Source organism: Alexandromys fortis, unplaced genomic scaffold (genome assembly GCF_014885135.2).
Source record: "Alexandromys fortis isolate MF-2015 unplaced genomic scaffold, M_Fortis_MF-2015_v1.1 scaffold_130, whole genome shotgun sequence".
Classification (NCBI taxonomy): Eukaryota; Metazoa; Chordata; class Mammalia; order Rodentia; family Cricetidae; genus Alexandromys; species Alexandromys fortis.
In genome coordinates this window covers 2889859-2906226 of record NW_026068016.1, presented here as the reverse complement: position 1 = coordinate 2906226, position 16368 = coordinate 2889859, and the positions used below count along the sequence as shown (strand labels likewise).

Sequence of the window (16368 nt, the reverse complement as noted above, 5' to 3'; positions counted from 1 at the left end):
CGCAGTGAGGGCATGGTCACAGAACTTTTGAAGAATGGAGAAAAGAGACTGTGGCCAGCCACAAGAACAACTGAGCCAAGAGACAGCAAATCAGTGCTACAAAGTAAGCAGCCCTTTCCCAGCAGGGGAGCAGGTCGGCCTCTAGTTACGACGGCTCCTGGCGTGGCAGGGGTCTGTCATACCTCACGGCTAACTAGGCACAAGCTGGCTGGTATCACAGGCCTGGAAAACGGCCTGGCAATTCTTTCCACCAGGTAGAGTGGAAATGAAAACAGATGTAGAATTTCAGAACAATGGAACGAGAAAAGAACGAATCGCCACAGGAAGAGAAGTGGGGATAAAATGACCTGGAACCGTCCAGAATAGAATACACAGTATCCAGACAGGCCAAGCTCAGGGACCCCATGCTAGCCACCACTTGGAACCTTGCAGGACAGTTGCTCAGATGGCAACGGAGTGGAATGGAGACTGAGGCACCCCAGAGAAAACCGAAATGGCCACGGGTAGTGCTCCACAGGGAGACAGGCAAGAAGTCAGAGAATAGGAAGGCTGTAGATCTAAAACACTGGAGACAGTGGAAGATGCCTTTGTGTGACCAAAGCTCTAACCTTGATAAGGAGGGCAGCAGCCCTGTAAACAAACCTCTGCTCCCCTATGCTACGTTCCTAAGCATTGTTTCAAGAAAACTATTTTCCCTCCAAGACCTAGTTTGCTTATATGCATTGTCTCTTACCTCCCCCTAGTGTCTGAACACGGGAATGTTGGAGGCACTGGCAGTTAAAGGACCCCGGGAAGGTGATGTCTCTGGTGGCGGTAAGAAGGCTTCTTTTTGCTCCTGTGGTATTGTTGGTCCCTGGGTGTGCTTCTGCAGGTAACTTTGTGTATCTGGGCAGCTCTGGAGAACAGGAAACACTCTCCCACCAACACATCTCACTCGGGCACTGCTTTAGACTCAGGCTCCTTTGGTCTTTTGATATCCGAAACCAACGTTATCATCTCCAAATTGACACTTGAGAACTGTGTGATCAAGTTCCAAGAAAAAAATCACAAACATGGGGCTGGAGAGATGGCTTCATCATTTAAGGGCACTTTCTACTTTACAGAGGACCCTAGCTTGGTTCCCAACATCCACATCAGCTGGCTGCTCCAGCTCCAAGGGCTCTGAGCCCCTGTCTAGCCCCGAGGTGCAGGCATGTGCATGGTATACATACATACTGCAGTTTGAATGAAATCGACCCCGCACAAGCCCACAGGAAGTGGCACTATTAGAAGGTGTGGCCTTGTTGGAGGAAGCATGTCACAGTGGGGGGGTGGGCTCTGAGGTCCCCTTTGCTCACGCTTTGCTCAGTGTGACAGTCACTTCACTTCCCATCGCCTTGGGATCAAGATGTAGAATCCTCAGCTCCTTCTCCAGCACCACGTCTGCCTGAGTGCTGCCATGCCCCACCATGACGATAATGAACTAAACCTCTAAACTGCAAGCCACCCAGTTAAATGTTTTCCTTTATAAGAGTTGCCGTGGTCATGGTGTTCCTTCACATTAGAAACCTTATACATATACACACATATTTATTTTTCACATACTCATACATATTTCACATACACTTATACATATAAGGCACATACACATACACATTTTTAAATTGCAAACAAAACCTGTTAGGATTTATTTGCATGTGTATATGGTGTGGTGTGTGTGCTTGCTACTTTTAGTGTGTGCAGGTGTGGGTGGGTGCACGTGAGGCCGGAGGTGGATATCAGGTGTCCGTTTCTTTTTGATCGCTCTCCACCTTCTGTGTTATGGCTGTTAATTCATGAGTATGGACATTTTTCCTGTATGTGTGTCTATACCGTGTGAGTGCCTGGTGCCCTTGAAGGCCAGAGAAGGACACTGAGTTAGACAGTCGTGAGCCACCCATGTGAGTGCTGAGACTTGAACCTGGGTCCTCTGGGAGAGCAGCCAGGGCTCTGAAGGAGTCCGGCTCTCCAGTTCTTCCATCTTCGGTCTTTGAGACAGGTCCTCTCACTGAATTTGAACCTCATCAATTCGCCTGGGTTGGTCTAGTGCTTTTGTTTGTTTAACTTTTTATTGTTTGTGAATTTCACACCATTCATCCCAATCCCACTCATCTCCCCATCCCTCCATATCTTCCCTCTGCCCTTGCAACCTTCCCCCCAAAGAAAACAAAAACAAACAAGATTAATCAATTAAAATTCAATTAAGACAAACAAAAATCTAGCCGTGGGAGCTAGGGTGTGTCATAGTGCTTCACGCAGTCGTTCCCCCCCCCCCCCCCCCCCCCCCCCCCCCCCCCCCCCCCCCCCCCCCCCCCCCCCCCCCCCCCCCCCCCCNCCCCCCCCCCGCCCCCCCCCCCCCCCCCCCCCCCGCCCCCCGTCAGCCCAAACAGCTTTCCCCGCAAACGTTCACTGTGATGATTGGTCTGGCTCCAGGCCTCTGGCTTCTGCTGCACCATCTGTACTGGATCCTCACTGGGACTCCTCTTGAGTATCTCGTTGTTGCCCTGTGTCTTGGAGATCCTGCAGTTTTGGTTCTGTAGGACTGGCCCCTTCAGTCAGCTCCAGCGGTTTTTAGACGAGGCAGATATTGGGGTGGACCAACTCAAAGCCCTGGATCTGGGCCCTGGTGAAGGGCAGGACCAGCTCACCCGCTCTCATGCTCTTGGGGCCAGCTCACCACACCCCCATCAACAGGATCAGCTCCATTGTGCTGACCAGGGCCCACTATCCTGAGTGCTGTAGCCAGTGAGGGGCAGGGCCATCTCTCCCACCTAACACAGGTAGTGAGGGGCAGGGCCACCTCTCCCACCTAACACAGGTAGTGAGGGATAGGGGCATCTCTCCACCTAACACAGGTAGTGAGGGAGGGGCCACCTCTCCCACCTAACACAGGTACTGAGGGGCATCTCTCCTATGCCCACACATCACCAACCAGTTGACGAGGGGTGGGGCCATTCTACACAGCTCCCTGACATCAACATGGGCAGCCTAGACAGGAATATCCACATGGCCGTTGATGGTAACGTGGGCCATGGATATTGATGCAGCCCCCCCCCCCAGCTGCTGCAGGGTCATGGGCCCGGGCATGGCCTCAGGTGGCAGCATAGGCTATCACACAGGCTGTCCCTCCTCACCCTCTCACCTCCAGCTCCAGCTCTCCTCATAGTGCCCAAACCCTTCTACTTCTCCTCTCCCGTCTCTAACACATACTTGCTCACTGAAGTGGCACCCACGGGCCATGAGGTGTAGATAGAGGACCTCTCTGGTGTCATCTGCCCTGCCCAAGCCAGGTGGCTGGGGGTGGGAGCCTCTCAGGTGGTGTGGTGTCCTTGCTCCATTCAAGTTTTCAGTTCTATGTGTGGAACCCACTCTCACTAGTGTAGAGTGTTAGAAAAAACAGCCCATCAACTTAAAAGCTTGTCTTACCTGGGCTCACCCTCACAGCAACGTCCAGAATAATGTGCCCCATGTCTAGCCTCGTGTGCGGCGGGCTTTCTTCACTGAGCTCTGCGTGAGCATTCCCCCCAGGCTTTCTCATCTTCAGCTCAGGATAGCCATGATGCTCTGTTCCTTCTGATTAGCAGGCTTCCAGATGAGTATGAGGCAGGAAGGTCCTTCTGAATGCAGATGCATGCACACACTGCCCAGATGAACGTCTGTGCAGCGATACTATGCACTGGGTGACAGAGGAAGAGATGGCTACATCTGGCAACCATATGTACCAGAACCCTGATTCTACCTCCTCCTGTTGGTAGGTGTTAATCTCCTCCTAAAAATGAGCACATAATCGGGCCACCCCACAAAAAAGAAATCAAGATTAAAGCAACACTTGACCCCTGAGGACCTCAGTAAAGAGGAGTTTTGTCACTGTCCCCAGTGATCCGGTAAAGGAGCGACCTCCCCTCTGCTGTGTCACCTGCCTGGCCCTGCAGCATCCTTTGCTCTCTTGTGGCTGATGGCCCTCCATCACAATTCCTGTTATCTAGCTGTTGGGCTTCATTAACTGCAGAAAACTGCTGGGCACAACCCTCTCGAGACTTCTACTGCACCCCCAGAGTGGCGTTCAAGTCTTCATATTAAACCTGATTACGTCTGACTCTTTTTTTCTGACCCCAAGCCTCCTGGGACTCATTGAAAACTATAATCAAAGCCATATAAGCAGTTGGCACAAGCCAACTAAGGGCAGGCTGCCTCTAATTCTGTTTCTCTTAAGCTTCCTAAAAGGCTTCAGCTCACTTAAATAGTCTTTCTTTCCAGGGACAGAGAAGGATGCTAACATCTTGAAGTTACTCTGCACACTCCCACCAGCTGGATTCCCCGCTCCTGTGAATTCTCACCTTCTTCTCTCCATAACCTTCACACTTCCCTACTATCTAATCTTGTCTTGGATAGACGGTCGGAAGATGCTTCTTCCTTCTCTAGTCTGGGCAGCGATGACCTGTGTGACTAAGCAGGCGTACTCTACCACAGGACGAGCATTCTGTGCACACTGCACTCTAGCACGGGACGAGCATTCTGTACACGGTGCACTCTAGCACGGGACGAGCATTCTGTACACGGTGCACTCTCCTCCTGTTCAGTCAGTAGATGACAGAGAAACTCACATGGCTGAAGGTCTTGCCCCAGTCATAAGCTAGTGGATTCCCAAACCCACCTCACTTTCAAGATCAGCCAGCAATCTCCATCCTGTTGTCTCCTCCTTTACTGGCCTCATCCACCCATTTCTCTGATTGGAGGCTGGTTCCCTCTGGCCTGGATTCTCAGTTGCTACTGTTGCTCTGCTGGGCTCATTGCCACCAGTTTCCCCCTCCCCCCATTCCTCCCCATTCCCACATTCACTCATTGAACAAAGTACCAGGAAGTTGTTAGTACGCTCTTAGGATCCAGGCTCAGCAGTAGACTTTGGGGGTCACTGAGATGAGTAAAATTGTCTTTGGCGCCAAGGTACTCACAGAATTAGGAAATCTAAGATAGTTGAAAAGAAATGAGTACCATCAGTGACGCTGGATGGAAAGCTGTGTTAAGGTGAAACAAACCGCCAAGATTGTTTTTCTAGTGTGGCATGGCAGGACTTGACCAGAGTGGAAATCACTGTGGTGTTTTAGTGTTTTTGTTTTTTTGTTTTTGTTTTCTTTTGTATACCCTGAAGTCTGGAGGTAAGCTGTTTCTAAGATGGGACATTTTCAATGGCTGATTCTCCCGCAGATTTTGGCCTTTTCCTTCCTGAACACAGGATGGCTGTTGCACCTCTGGTGGCCCTTCTTTCTTCAGTTTTCTGTTATCACCTGTCTTTGAATTCCTCCTCCCTCTTTCTGCATTTAAAGGACTCTTATAATTTCATTGCCCACCTCACCCCCACCCCACCCCAATAATCCAGAATAACCTGTCAAACACCTCAATTCTACCCACAACTTTATTTCCTCCTCAGAGATTATAACACACGCATCTCTGGGGCCATTATTCTGTCTGATATACTAGAAGTCAAGAAATACTCTTCTACCCTGGGCTGGCCAAAGGGATGCCCACCATCGCCTGGAGAATCTGACACTCAGCACGGCTGAGCACTAGTGTATGCATCCCACACATGCTGTTGACAGCTGCCGTCCAGGAGCAAGATGGAAACCTCCAGAACGAGGAGGTGCTCCCAGGCCACATCCCTCCTACACTTTGTGCTGACAGAGCTTAGTCAGGGCAGCAACTTTGGAGAAAGCTCTAAGACCCAGCTTTCTATTGGTGCGTGTGTGGGTGAGCTAGCCCTGAAGATGTAAACATGGAAGAGTTGTCCCCATTTCTCATTGGGCAGACCAACCTTACAGCTGCCCAAACCCAGACCCAGAGTTCGGACTTGACCCACCCCTACATCTACCCCACCTATGACCTGCTGGAACACGTGAAGGAACCTGACCCGCAGACCCAAAGCTGCAGGGCCTCCAGAAAACCGGGCAACAACAGGAAGAGTCCTAGTGAGGGCCCAGCATCAACCGTGTAGTGTAGTAGAAACCAGAGGCCTTGAAGCAGACCAATGACTCTGCAATAAGCACTCATAAGATACATGGACGAAGGGGTTTTCGGCATGACTAAGTCACACTGCAGCTTCCATGACAAGATTTTTTTTAAATATTTATTTATTTATTATGTATACAATATTCTGTCTGTATGTATGCCTGCAGGCCAGAAGAGGGCACCAGACCTCTTTACAGATGGTTGTGAGCCACCATGTGATTGCTGGGAATTGAACTCAGGACCTTTGGAAGAGCAGGCTATGCTCTTAACCACTGAGCCATCTCTCCAGCCCCATGACAAGATTTTTTTAACTTTTCCCCTTTATTTCTTTCCTTTTTTCTCTTAAATTTTGTTTTATGGGGGGGGGAGGTGTACAGGGGTGGAGGGCAGATGCAAAGACACATGGAATAAAATTTTTTAAAGAAAGACTCCAGATCTACCTTCCCGTGGACAACGAAAGGCATACGTAGAGCTAACACGCAGCAACACTGGCAGCAAGGGCCTGGCATTGGGGCAGTAGGCAGGGAGGATGCTCCGCGAGGCTGGTGAGCTCACTGGTCTGAGCTGGAGGCTTTGACGGTGTGCAGCTGAGCCAGCCACCACCTGTGGATGTCATCTGGTGTACCACAGGCCAAGCCATACCCAGGCACACCTGAAAACCCAAAGGCCTTTGGTAAGCTGGGCTCTGGGGAGCACCAAAGGCCAGACTTGTGAATAACACCTAATTCACTAAGGACTTCCAGATACTCCCCAACACTTAAAGAGCCTAAGACATCAAATTACACTTGCTCTTCCTTCTCCTGGACTCTATCCCGGCATACAACAGTCCCAGCCTCCAAACCTCCTGCTCACCGTACGCGCTAGCTCACCCTTCACCTAAATGCTCTGGCCAGGAGTCCTCTGGCCAGCTCCACAGGTGGAAGCAGGTAAACAGGATCCCATGAGACAGGCTGGGAGTCAGGTGCGTTCATCAAGTGTGCTATGACACAGATCACTAAAATACTGAAAATCAAAGACTGTGGCTGTCATAAAGATGGTGGGAATAGAATCTGCCATTGGGACTCTGTGCTGCCCAACTGTGCCTGGCTGCCAAAGCTCCCACTGTTCTGTCAATTACTTAGGCTTCCTTAGGAAGTCCATGAGGGTACATTTCCCCTCAAGCCTGTGTGCCTGGCATCTGACAGGATTGGAGGAGGAACAATACTGAAAACCTAGTAGTAGTTAGTTCTACCGTGGAGCTGGTATCTGGCGTGGTCAAGAAGTGGGTGTTGGGACTTGAAGTAGGAAGGGAAGCAGAAATGACATTAGAGCACGGACTCATGATGCGAGCAAGCATGGGGAAGGCTTAGTATCCCAGGCCACTGCTTGCCTTACGCTCTAGACATCATTTTTCATCATCATTTATGCCCCGGCAATGCTTAAGCACACATGGACAGCCCGTTTATGGCGGTTCTCCAGTTGTTCCTATCCTGGGCAGTCCTAGATGCGTGTGTTATTGTCACACCCAAGGTCCCACAGTCTTCCTTTGACTATCCAGCAGTTTTTTTTGGGCCTTCCTCTTTGCCTTATTCTATGCACTCCTCCAAGCTGTGCTATCTTCAGGTATCTACTGTTACTCATTCTCATAGTATGGTCAAAGTACCTCAAGCGCCGTTGCTGTATCCTATAGTTTGCTTCTTTCTGTAGATGGAGATGCTTCTTATCTCTTCATGTGACGCCTAGAATCCTCCTGTGACATGCCATCTCAAGCACATTCAGCCACTGTTCCGAGGAGCGTTGTACAGTGCAGGTTTCAGACAAGTGTCGCATATACTTGTAACTTTGTTGTTGTTGTTATGCAATAGTGCACTCAACAACCTTGGACTCCATGGGAAAGGAGAAACAGTACACCCCTCTCCAAACAAAGCAATCAGGTCACTCCAAGCTGTAGCTCCCTCCTTAGAAATCCTTTTAGTAACTCCCCTTTTGTGGTCAAACAAAGCCTAAAACATTCCTGAAACTAGGGATAGTAAGCTGGTTGAGGGTACACGCACAATAAGGCGACATGAACTTTAGAAGAAAGTACCATCTTATGCCTATGCATAACAGGCCATGAGTATGATTAAAAGCAGATGCACCATGGGAGATGTGTACAGTGAACCAAGATTTAGGTAACAAAAGCCCGTCGGTAAGAACAGAGCCTCACCGATGCTCTTCCCCTACCAATCTATTCTCTTCCTAATCCACAAAAGCAGCTGCGGGCAGCAGCCACAACTCTTGCATAAACCACTCAGAGCCCACTGCTCTCTTCTAGGAAAGACATCCACCATAAATGCTTGCCCTGCTCCTCGCATGGACATCAGGTCCAGACAGACACCAGGAGCATTGCCAGCCTATCTCCTGGTGCAGAATCCTAGCCTCTTCACCTCCCCCACAAAGTGGATAACCCCTGAGTTTGAACAGACCCTTCAGGGGCACCAGGGACAAAGCTGACGTGCACTATCCCGTAGGGCGACTCTGGACCTCTCATGTGAGCGTCATGCTGGGCTGTACACTTAGTTACACGAGTCTTAGAGATAAACGCTCGTGCTTTCTCTGTAACGGCCCAGTCTGAGGAAACAGGTTCCTCATACTGTCCTGGAAGCAAGTCTGTGTCATGTCTCCTGACCGTTACCTGATGTAGAAGGGCCCAGTCCCCTGTGGCCAGTACCATCTCTGGGCAAGTGATTCTAGGTGTGAGAAAGGTAACTGAGTGATGAGCCTGGCCGAGTCAGCAAGCAGTGTTCCTCCGTCTGCTCCAGACCCACTCCACACCCTGAATTCCCTCAGCGATGGCCTGGGATTAAGTCGTGTAAACTGGGTTTGGTCACAGTGTTTACCATAGCAACAGAATGCAAATAAGAATATATTCAAAACATTCATTCCCAGAGTGGGCCAGCCGATTATAATATACAGCGTACATAGTACAATACACTCAGAAATATAGAACTATGTTTATTACCGTGAATCAAAGAAACCAGACAAAGCTGTACCTGCTATATGATTCCATATATAAATTTGAGAAAGTTCAAAGTAACCTCAGTGACAGAAGCATATGAGCTGCTGGGAACAAGGAAGCAGAGACACAGAAATATTTTGCAGTTAATGCTTTTGTTCATTTTCTCAGCTGTCGTGCTACAGTGTAGGGATACAGCAAGATGTATCCAACAGTATACATGTACCACACAGACCGCTGTTAAACAAGCCATAAGGTCTCTCAGTGCGCTCCCGTGTTGCTGACGAAAGCAATCTAGATCAATCTGTGAAGTCACCGAACGAGCAAGCTCCTGTTTATTTCCTGTGGAATGCAAACTAACCAGCGCGCAAACCGCCTGACAGACCCATGTGCACACGCCACAAACCAGCTTTAGTCCTGGGCAGACAGCCTCAAGTCTGCTGCTAAACTACAAACCGCACAAAGACCTAGACATTTTCCAAGCATACAAAGCATATTGTTAGGGTATGTGTAGTTCTCTGGGTACATGACAACATGGAGTACATGTTCACACGAGATAGTTCAAGTACAGGCTTGTTGTTTAAGTCAAATAAACATGCTAATAACTGATAAATGAGAGGAGGCTGTTTTGCTTCTTATTTCCTATAGGTGTCAAGTACCGTTTTAATATATTCAAAGACAACAAATCCTTACATATAAAAACTTGTAACAAAGTAGTCCAGAGAAAAACAGCTTAAAATTAATTTATTTAAAACAAATTTTACACAAAAGTTGTCAAAGAGCAAAATGAAAATTATAGAAATACAAAACAAGATACACTTTTTAAAGTATGGATAATTGCCAGATGCTATCAAAAAACTATAGGAAAGAAACAGTATGCAGAAACAGTGGCTCTCCAATTTTTTGGTCTGAGAATTCCTTCAGATTTAAGATTTATTTTGTAACAATATTTAACGTACTAAAATTAAAACCAATTATTTAAAACCTTTTTGTCATATAGCAAAGCTGATCATGCTTTTCCGTCCCCTGATTTCTTCCAAATCCTCCCCGTCTCTCCACCCACCCAACTCCACACCCTCTCTTTAAAAGAAAAAAAAAAATTCCCACCAAAAAATACAAGCAAAAGATCAGTAAGACAAAAAACACCCGCAAACTAAGAACACCACTGAGCTCATTTTATGACGATACGCTGGGCATGAAACCTACCCTGGGGTGTAGTTTCTATACTCAGTGAGACTCCATTGGAGAAAGGTTGTTTTCCTTTGCCAGTGGGTATCAAGTGCAGATTGCTTCTTGGTTAGGGGTGGGAGCCGTGTCCACCTCCCCCAGCAGTGCTGCGACTCCATCTGGCGAGAACTGGCGCATGCCGCCGCCAGTCTCTGAGTCTCTATGTGCACCAGTCCGGTCATGGCTGGAAGACACGGCTTCCTTGGAGCAGCACAAGTGTCGCGGTGAAAAGGGCAGATGGTGTCTTAGGAAATTGGTTTTGACCTTCAAGGCCCCTGGTGCCACACTTGGGAGAACCACTGAGGTAGGCAGGAGAAGACGAGGAAGGCACAATGGCACCAGGAACAAACCTCTCTTTTTAAACTGACCTTTCCTGCACAATCTTCAGTTTTCCCTAGCTACAGTTACATGCACATCATTACAGAGATGTGTATGTAGGTATGTATATGTTCACATGTCAGACACAGCCCAGAAGGCTTAGGCTCAGGACTGGCTCTCCTGAGAAGCCAAGCCCAGGTTTTCACATCTACAAGGAAGAGGGTGACAGAGGTCTATCCCTCGCCTACCTCAATATAACCTGGTGAAGAATAAAACATGCACTCCAAGTAAGTGCTTTTAAGCTAGTTAGTACACAATAAATTGGAGCATATTGCTAGATAACAGAACTCTACCAACGAACGTGAAATTATTCCAGGGAAGCAGAAAGCAAAACCTGAGTGAAATGAGAAACACCTACCAACCAGTCTGTCATCACCTAAACTTAAGTCTTCTTAGCCAATCAGTCTCCATCTCGCCCTGTGTTTTACACAAACACTGACCTTGGCAGCCCAGCTCTGGTCAGAAAGACTGTTCTTTCCTTCCTACACTCTCTTGTCTTCTGTGAGGAGCCAGATAATGGACTCTCTCACAGGAGGGTGCTACCGGCAGCCTTCTCCTGGTAGTCTCTGCTCCTCTCACACACAGCAATCTCCTTCCACTGCTGGACATGACAAAAACCAATTACAGCGGGATTTATTTTGGACAATGGTTTCAGTCTATAATTGGCTGACTTCATTGACTGGGGAATATTAAGCCAAAGTGAATGTGTGCTGGAGGTGAGAACCTTTATGATACATCACCTGCTGGAGGCAAAAACCTTTATGATACATCACCTGTTGGAGGCTAGAACCTTTATGATACCCCACCTGCTGGAGGCTAGAACCTTTATGATACCCCACCTGCTGGAGGCTAGAACCTTTATGATATATCACCTGCCGGAGGCAAGAACCTTTATGATACATCACCTATCACTAGGGCCACCAGCTGGGGATAAGTCTTCAACACACAGACCTAGGGAGCAAGAGAGCTGTATTTCATATCTATAGCATATAGCATCTAGGGAAGTCCTCACAGCACCGGTCATAGCTGCAGTTCTGTGGGCAGTACAGTAACTCCCTCACTAACCTAGGCTTTTACAGTGTCACTGACTTCTAGGAAACTGGTGCGCTTTCTCACACCAAGGGAAATGGGCTGCTTCGTGGGCATTCCCACCCATCCCTTCCATACCTCGCCATTCTCTTCCGGAGTATCGACAAGTCTGCTCCCAAACACATACATTCTAAGACAGTGGAAAGACGAGCACTGGACGAGCAAAACCTTTCACTGCCTGTCCGACTGCAGCTCTAGACTGAGAGCACAGAGCTACAACTGCCCAACTGAGCCATCACTGAATGGGAACATGGTCACCGTTCCCTATGTTACTCCAGAAGCTAGCTAGACTGACATTCTCCAGGGACAAAAATTTCTCATATGATTTTATATAAGAAATCATTAAAAATTACACATGCCCCAATATGAGATGAGCATTATCGTGAATATCCCACCACTTCACAGGCAAAAGATGCATGAATGTGTGCTTACAACATTGAGGGAGGGGGCAAGTAATTGGGGGTTAAGATGACATTTAAAACAAAAGAAGCCACTGTTGCTTTGTGATTGGGTCTTACTTTCTAGCCTAGGCTAGCTTCTAACTCATGATCCTCTTGCCTCTACTTATCAACTGAAGTTTGATGAATGTTGCAGTTGTTTGAATTGGTACAGCCCCACAGACTCATGTTTTAGATGTCTGGCTCTTAGGGAATGGCATTATTAGAAGGTTTGGCCTTGTTGGAGGAAGTGTGTCACTACTGGTCTCATATATGCTTAAGCTATTCCCAAAGCACAGTTCATTTCCTGTTGCCGGCAGATTAAGATGTAGGACTCTCAGCTCCTCCAGCCCCATGTCTGCCTACATGCCGCCATGCTTCTCACCTCTGAAACTGCAAGCCACCCCAATTAGATGTTTTCCTTTATAAGAGCTGTCATGGCCACCATGTCTCTTCACAGCATAGAAACCCTAGCTAAGATAGGCCTACTTCAAAATGAAACAGCTCTAAACAGAAAGAACATGAAGTGCAAAACCTCTGTGTGGGAGAAGCATGACTCTTTGTCCAAGAAAACAGTAATAAGGGCTGGAAGGATACCTTAGTGGTTAAGAGAACTTCTGCTCTTCCAGGAGACCTTGGTTCCCAGCACCCACATGGCAGCTCACAAATCTTTAATCTCCAATTCTAGCAGACTCAGTATCTTCTGCCCTCCATAGGCACTATACACATGTGTTACACATACATGCATGGAAGCAAATCACTCATGCACAAAAAATAAAAAGCAATTTTTAAAAAAGAAACACCAATAATACTAAAAAGTACTTTAATGCGCGATGGTACAAGATAGTTGTCAACTGTTATTGCCATTTGAAAAAAAAACAGTGCCCGCCCCTTCTCCCTCTCTCTCTCTCTCTCTCTCTCACTCACACTCACACACACACACACACACACACACACACACACACACACACACACACCCTTCCAACAGCAAAGAGAATGCATGACAATATGACAGAGTCTTTGGACAGGAAAATTTCCCAGATGTTGCTTTAAAACAAGAGTAGTGATGGTAAAATAAAGCAGAGCACCCCCCCCCCGCCATGGTGGGTGGGACCTGCATGCCTGCACCTTCCTTGTCTTCACCCACACCCTGGTACCTGACACAGCCCTGTCCTACAGAGGACACAAAGGTCTAGACAGGACTTGTCTTGTTTAGTGGCTGCAATTAGAAACTGCATTCTAAATGATCCCAAGTGCTAATGACACTGTTAAACTCAATGAGAATCAGAGTGGGTCGTATCTGAATAATAAGTGTCCCTTTATTTGCTGAGTACATTAGCAACAAAAGTGTTTCCTGGAGCTGATGTCAGTGGCAGTTACTTCCCAAATGTTGAGTAAAGCAGTGAACAACATCAGTATTAAAATGTTGAATTTCATGTTGTCTACACCACTTTGATATTCTGAACAACTGAGCAAAACAAGGTAAACGATGGCATTTATTTTATATTTAGGAATGTAAAGGTCTAATTATTCAAACAGTTTTATTATAAAACTAAACTCTGGAGGTGTCTACAGAGTTGGCTTTTTAAAGTGTTTTCTCTTTAAGTCAGTAGTCTAACAAGGGTTAGAAAAGACAAAACTGTTCAGTGTCTGACAAAGTAGAAAGGGTGAAACATAAATAAGGCTTTAATTTGGCAAAATATAATACAACGCCTTCTGTTAACTTCTAAGGAGTAATTTCCCAAAGACTTCACTCTGTAAAAGATAAGAAAGCAATCCATTTAGAACACAGGCAGAAGAGACCCCCATGCTGTATCCCATGCATGCTTCATGAGCTCCAGAGCAGTTCCCCCTGATGGTAATCCAAATGAGAGTCTCAGGATTCAGGAGACTTTTAGGTGTGTCTTAAAAAGAGAACAACCCTGAGAAGTCATTTTACTACTGTTGGTCAGAACAATGCAAACCTAGGGCACCAGTGCTGAAGAGACTGAATGCATACACCACAACTTAGCACAAACACAGGCTGGATCAGGAAGTAGTAGCCAATCTCAGGACATTTTTTAAAAGCCCTTTTCATAGCACCATATCTGCATACTTGAATCTTTTGCCCATATTTCCAATATCTATACCACTCACTATATGCAAAGAAAAGCTTCAGCAAATTATAAATGATGTTGGCAAAGTAGTTTTAGATAGAAGTTATTCTAGAGTAGATGAAGAAATTATAGCAAGGAAAGAAAAAACGGAATGAGAAAAATGACTTATTAGGAATTCTTGTTAATAAGTGAAATAGAAACTTAGAATTTCAAGGTGATGATGGTGCACACCTTTAATCCCAACCCTCGGGAGGCGAAGATGGGCAAACCTCTGATAATTTCGAGGCTAGCCTGCTACATACAGTGAGTTCCAGAACAGTCAGAGCTATACAGAGAGAAACCCTGTCTCAAAAAAGTGAAACAAACAAACAAACAAAAGTTTTATTTAAACAAGCAAACAAACAAAAAACTTCAACTGATGATCTTCATGAGAAACAAGATTAAAGAAAGGAATGTGGTCATGCAGAAACAAAGCAGTGAGGCTGAAACCACAGGAAGAAGAGGTGAAATGCAAGCCGCTCCCTAGAAACAGAAAGCAAAGCTGTCTGCCGTCTGGGAGAGCAAAGTGCCTGAAACATGACTTGAGAAAACGGAAAAAGGAGTTTAGCTGTCAGGAGTGAGCACTGAGACGGTTCAGTGTGCTCAGTCTTCTGAGCGGAGGTTAGCATTTCTAAGAGTATGAGTGTAGGTAGGCTAGAGGGTAAGTTTCTTGAATAGAAAGTGTGACTGGCATGCCTGCCACATCACAAGATAAGTCTGTCAACTTTTTCACACACCTAACCCACCTATGGGGTGTTATGGTATGGGTTCTGAGTGGCAGCTTGAGTTGCCACTTTATATGGACAGGGTGTCACCATTATTTTGGAGCAAACAGTCCCAAAAGAAGACTATCTGAAATATTCTGTGTATATTCAAATGCTCTTCCCTAGGCAGTATGATTTAAATCATTTAAAGAAATCAAAACACTGATAACAAAGCCTCCTCCATTCACCAGCAGGAATACAAGACATTTTTAAATGCTGCTAAAGCTGAGCTTCTACAGTTATGTAAGCAACAAGAGTGCATACCATGATCTAATGATGGATTTATTATTTCTCCCAAAGCAAAACTCTCACTTAAAGTATAAAAAAGTAAATTTCTTGGATTATCTACAAAAGCAAACTCAAACAAAACACCAACTTGGTGTGGTGGTGCTGCTGTAATTCCAGATCAGTGGGGGCCTAGCCTAAAACTGCCTGAGCAAGTCACCACAAAAGAAGAAACAAACAAAACAAAACATGCCAAATCCCCTTCCATCTACAGAAACCATGGAAATCTGACGCTGCCATCTTTAGGTATACAATAAATGCTGTGTATACATTTCATGTTTCTAAGTGAGGATGGCTTCATTTTCAGTCCAGCATTGAGAAAACAAAGCCAAAAGCACCACAAGTCATAAAGGGAGGGAAATATCACAGAGACATTTGCTCTGACCTAGGATCAGAATCCACTAATGGGCAATTGAAGGCATCACAACAACAGACGTAGGCAGGTAGCCAAGTCACAGAGAAGCTGCTCGACAGAAGGCTGAGTAACCACACTAAGATGCTTTTCCTCTAGACCAAAAGACTTCAAAATACACCATGAGAGAAACAAACAAGAAAGGTTACAGCTAAAGCTGGAAACCGACAGGGATGGAAAGGGAAGGAGAACTGATCTGATGGAGAGTACATTTAGACGTACTTCCCCCCACTATGGAGTTCATAGAGCAGCAGCAGGATTTAGTGTCCATACCCGCAGCCAGGATCATTTCTCCTTCGTGAGCTGTTGATTGACTTCCTGAAGCAGCTGCTGTAACTGAATCACAGTCTGATTGAGACTCACAGACATTGTCTCTTTCTCAGGAGCCTCCTGAAAACACAAAAACAAGAGATGATAGTTTAAAAAATATAAATGTGGAAAATCTGAACATTTATTTAAAGAATTAGCAATAGTAAATATTGAACAGAAAAATGCTTGCTGATTAGTGGCACACACTATCTCGCACAGAAGAAACTATGCTGCTTAAAATACCAACCACAGAGGAAAATCTAGTCTGTGCATACTGGAAATAATGTATTTTTTCTTTTCAGAAGACAAAAAAATTGTTAAAAAAAATAAAATAAAA

At 46.3% G+C, this 16368-nt stretch overlaps 1 protein-coding gene across 9 annotated transcripts in view; it reads right to left on the bottom strand.

Moving 5' to 3' along the window:
* Nucleotides 1–13420: 13420 nt before the first annotated feature.
* The window catches only part of Ktn1 (kinectin 1), a 98018-nt gene continuing 95070 nt past the window's right edge, over nt 13421–16368 (bottom strand). For all 9 annotated transcript variants that reach the window (XM_050162387.1, XM_050162388.1, XM_050162381.1 and 6 more), the window contains 2 exons: nt 15996–16112; nt 13421–13881 (listed from right to left, as the gene is read on the bottom strand). In XM_050162387.1, coding sequence (XP_050018344.1) covers nt 16008–16112 — 105 coding nt within the window. In that variant the 3' untranslated portion in view covers nt 13421–13881; nt 15996–16007. The remainder of the gene's footprint in view (nt 13882–15995; nt 16113–16368) is intronic.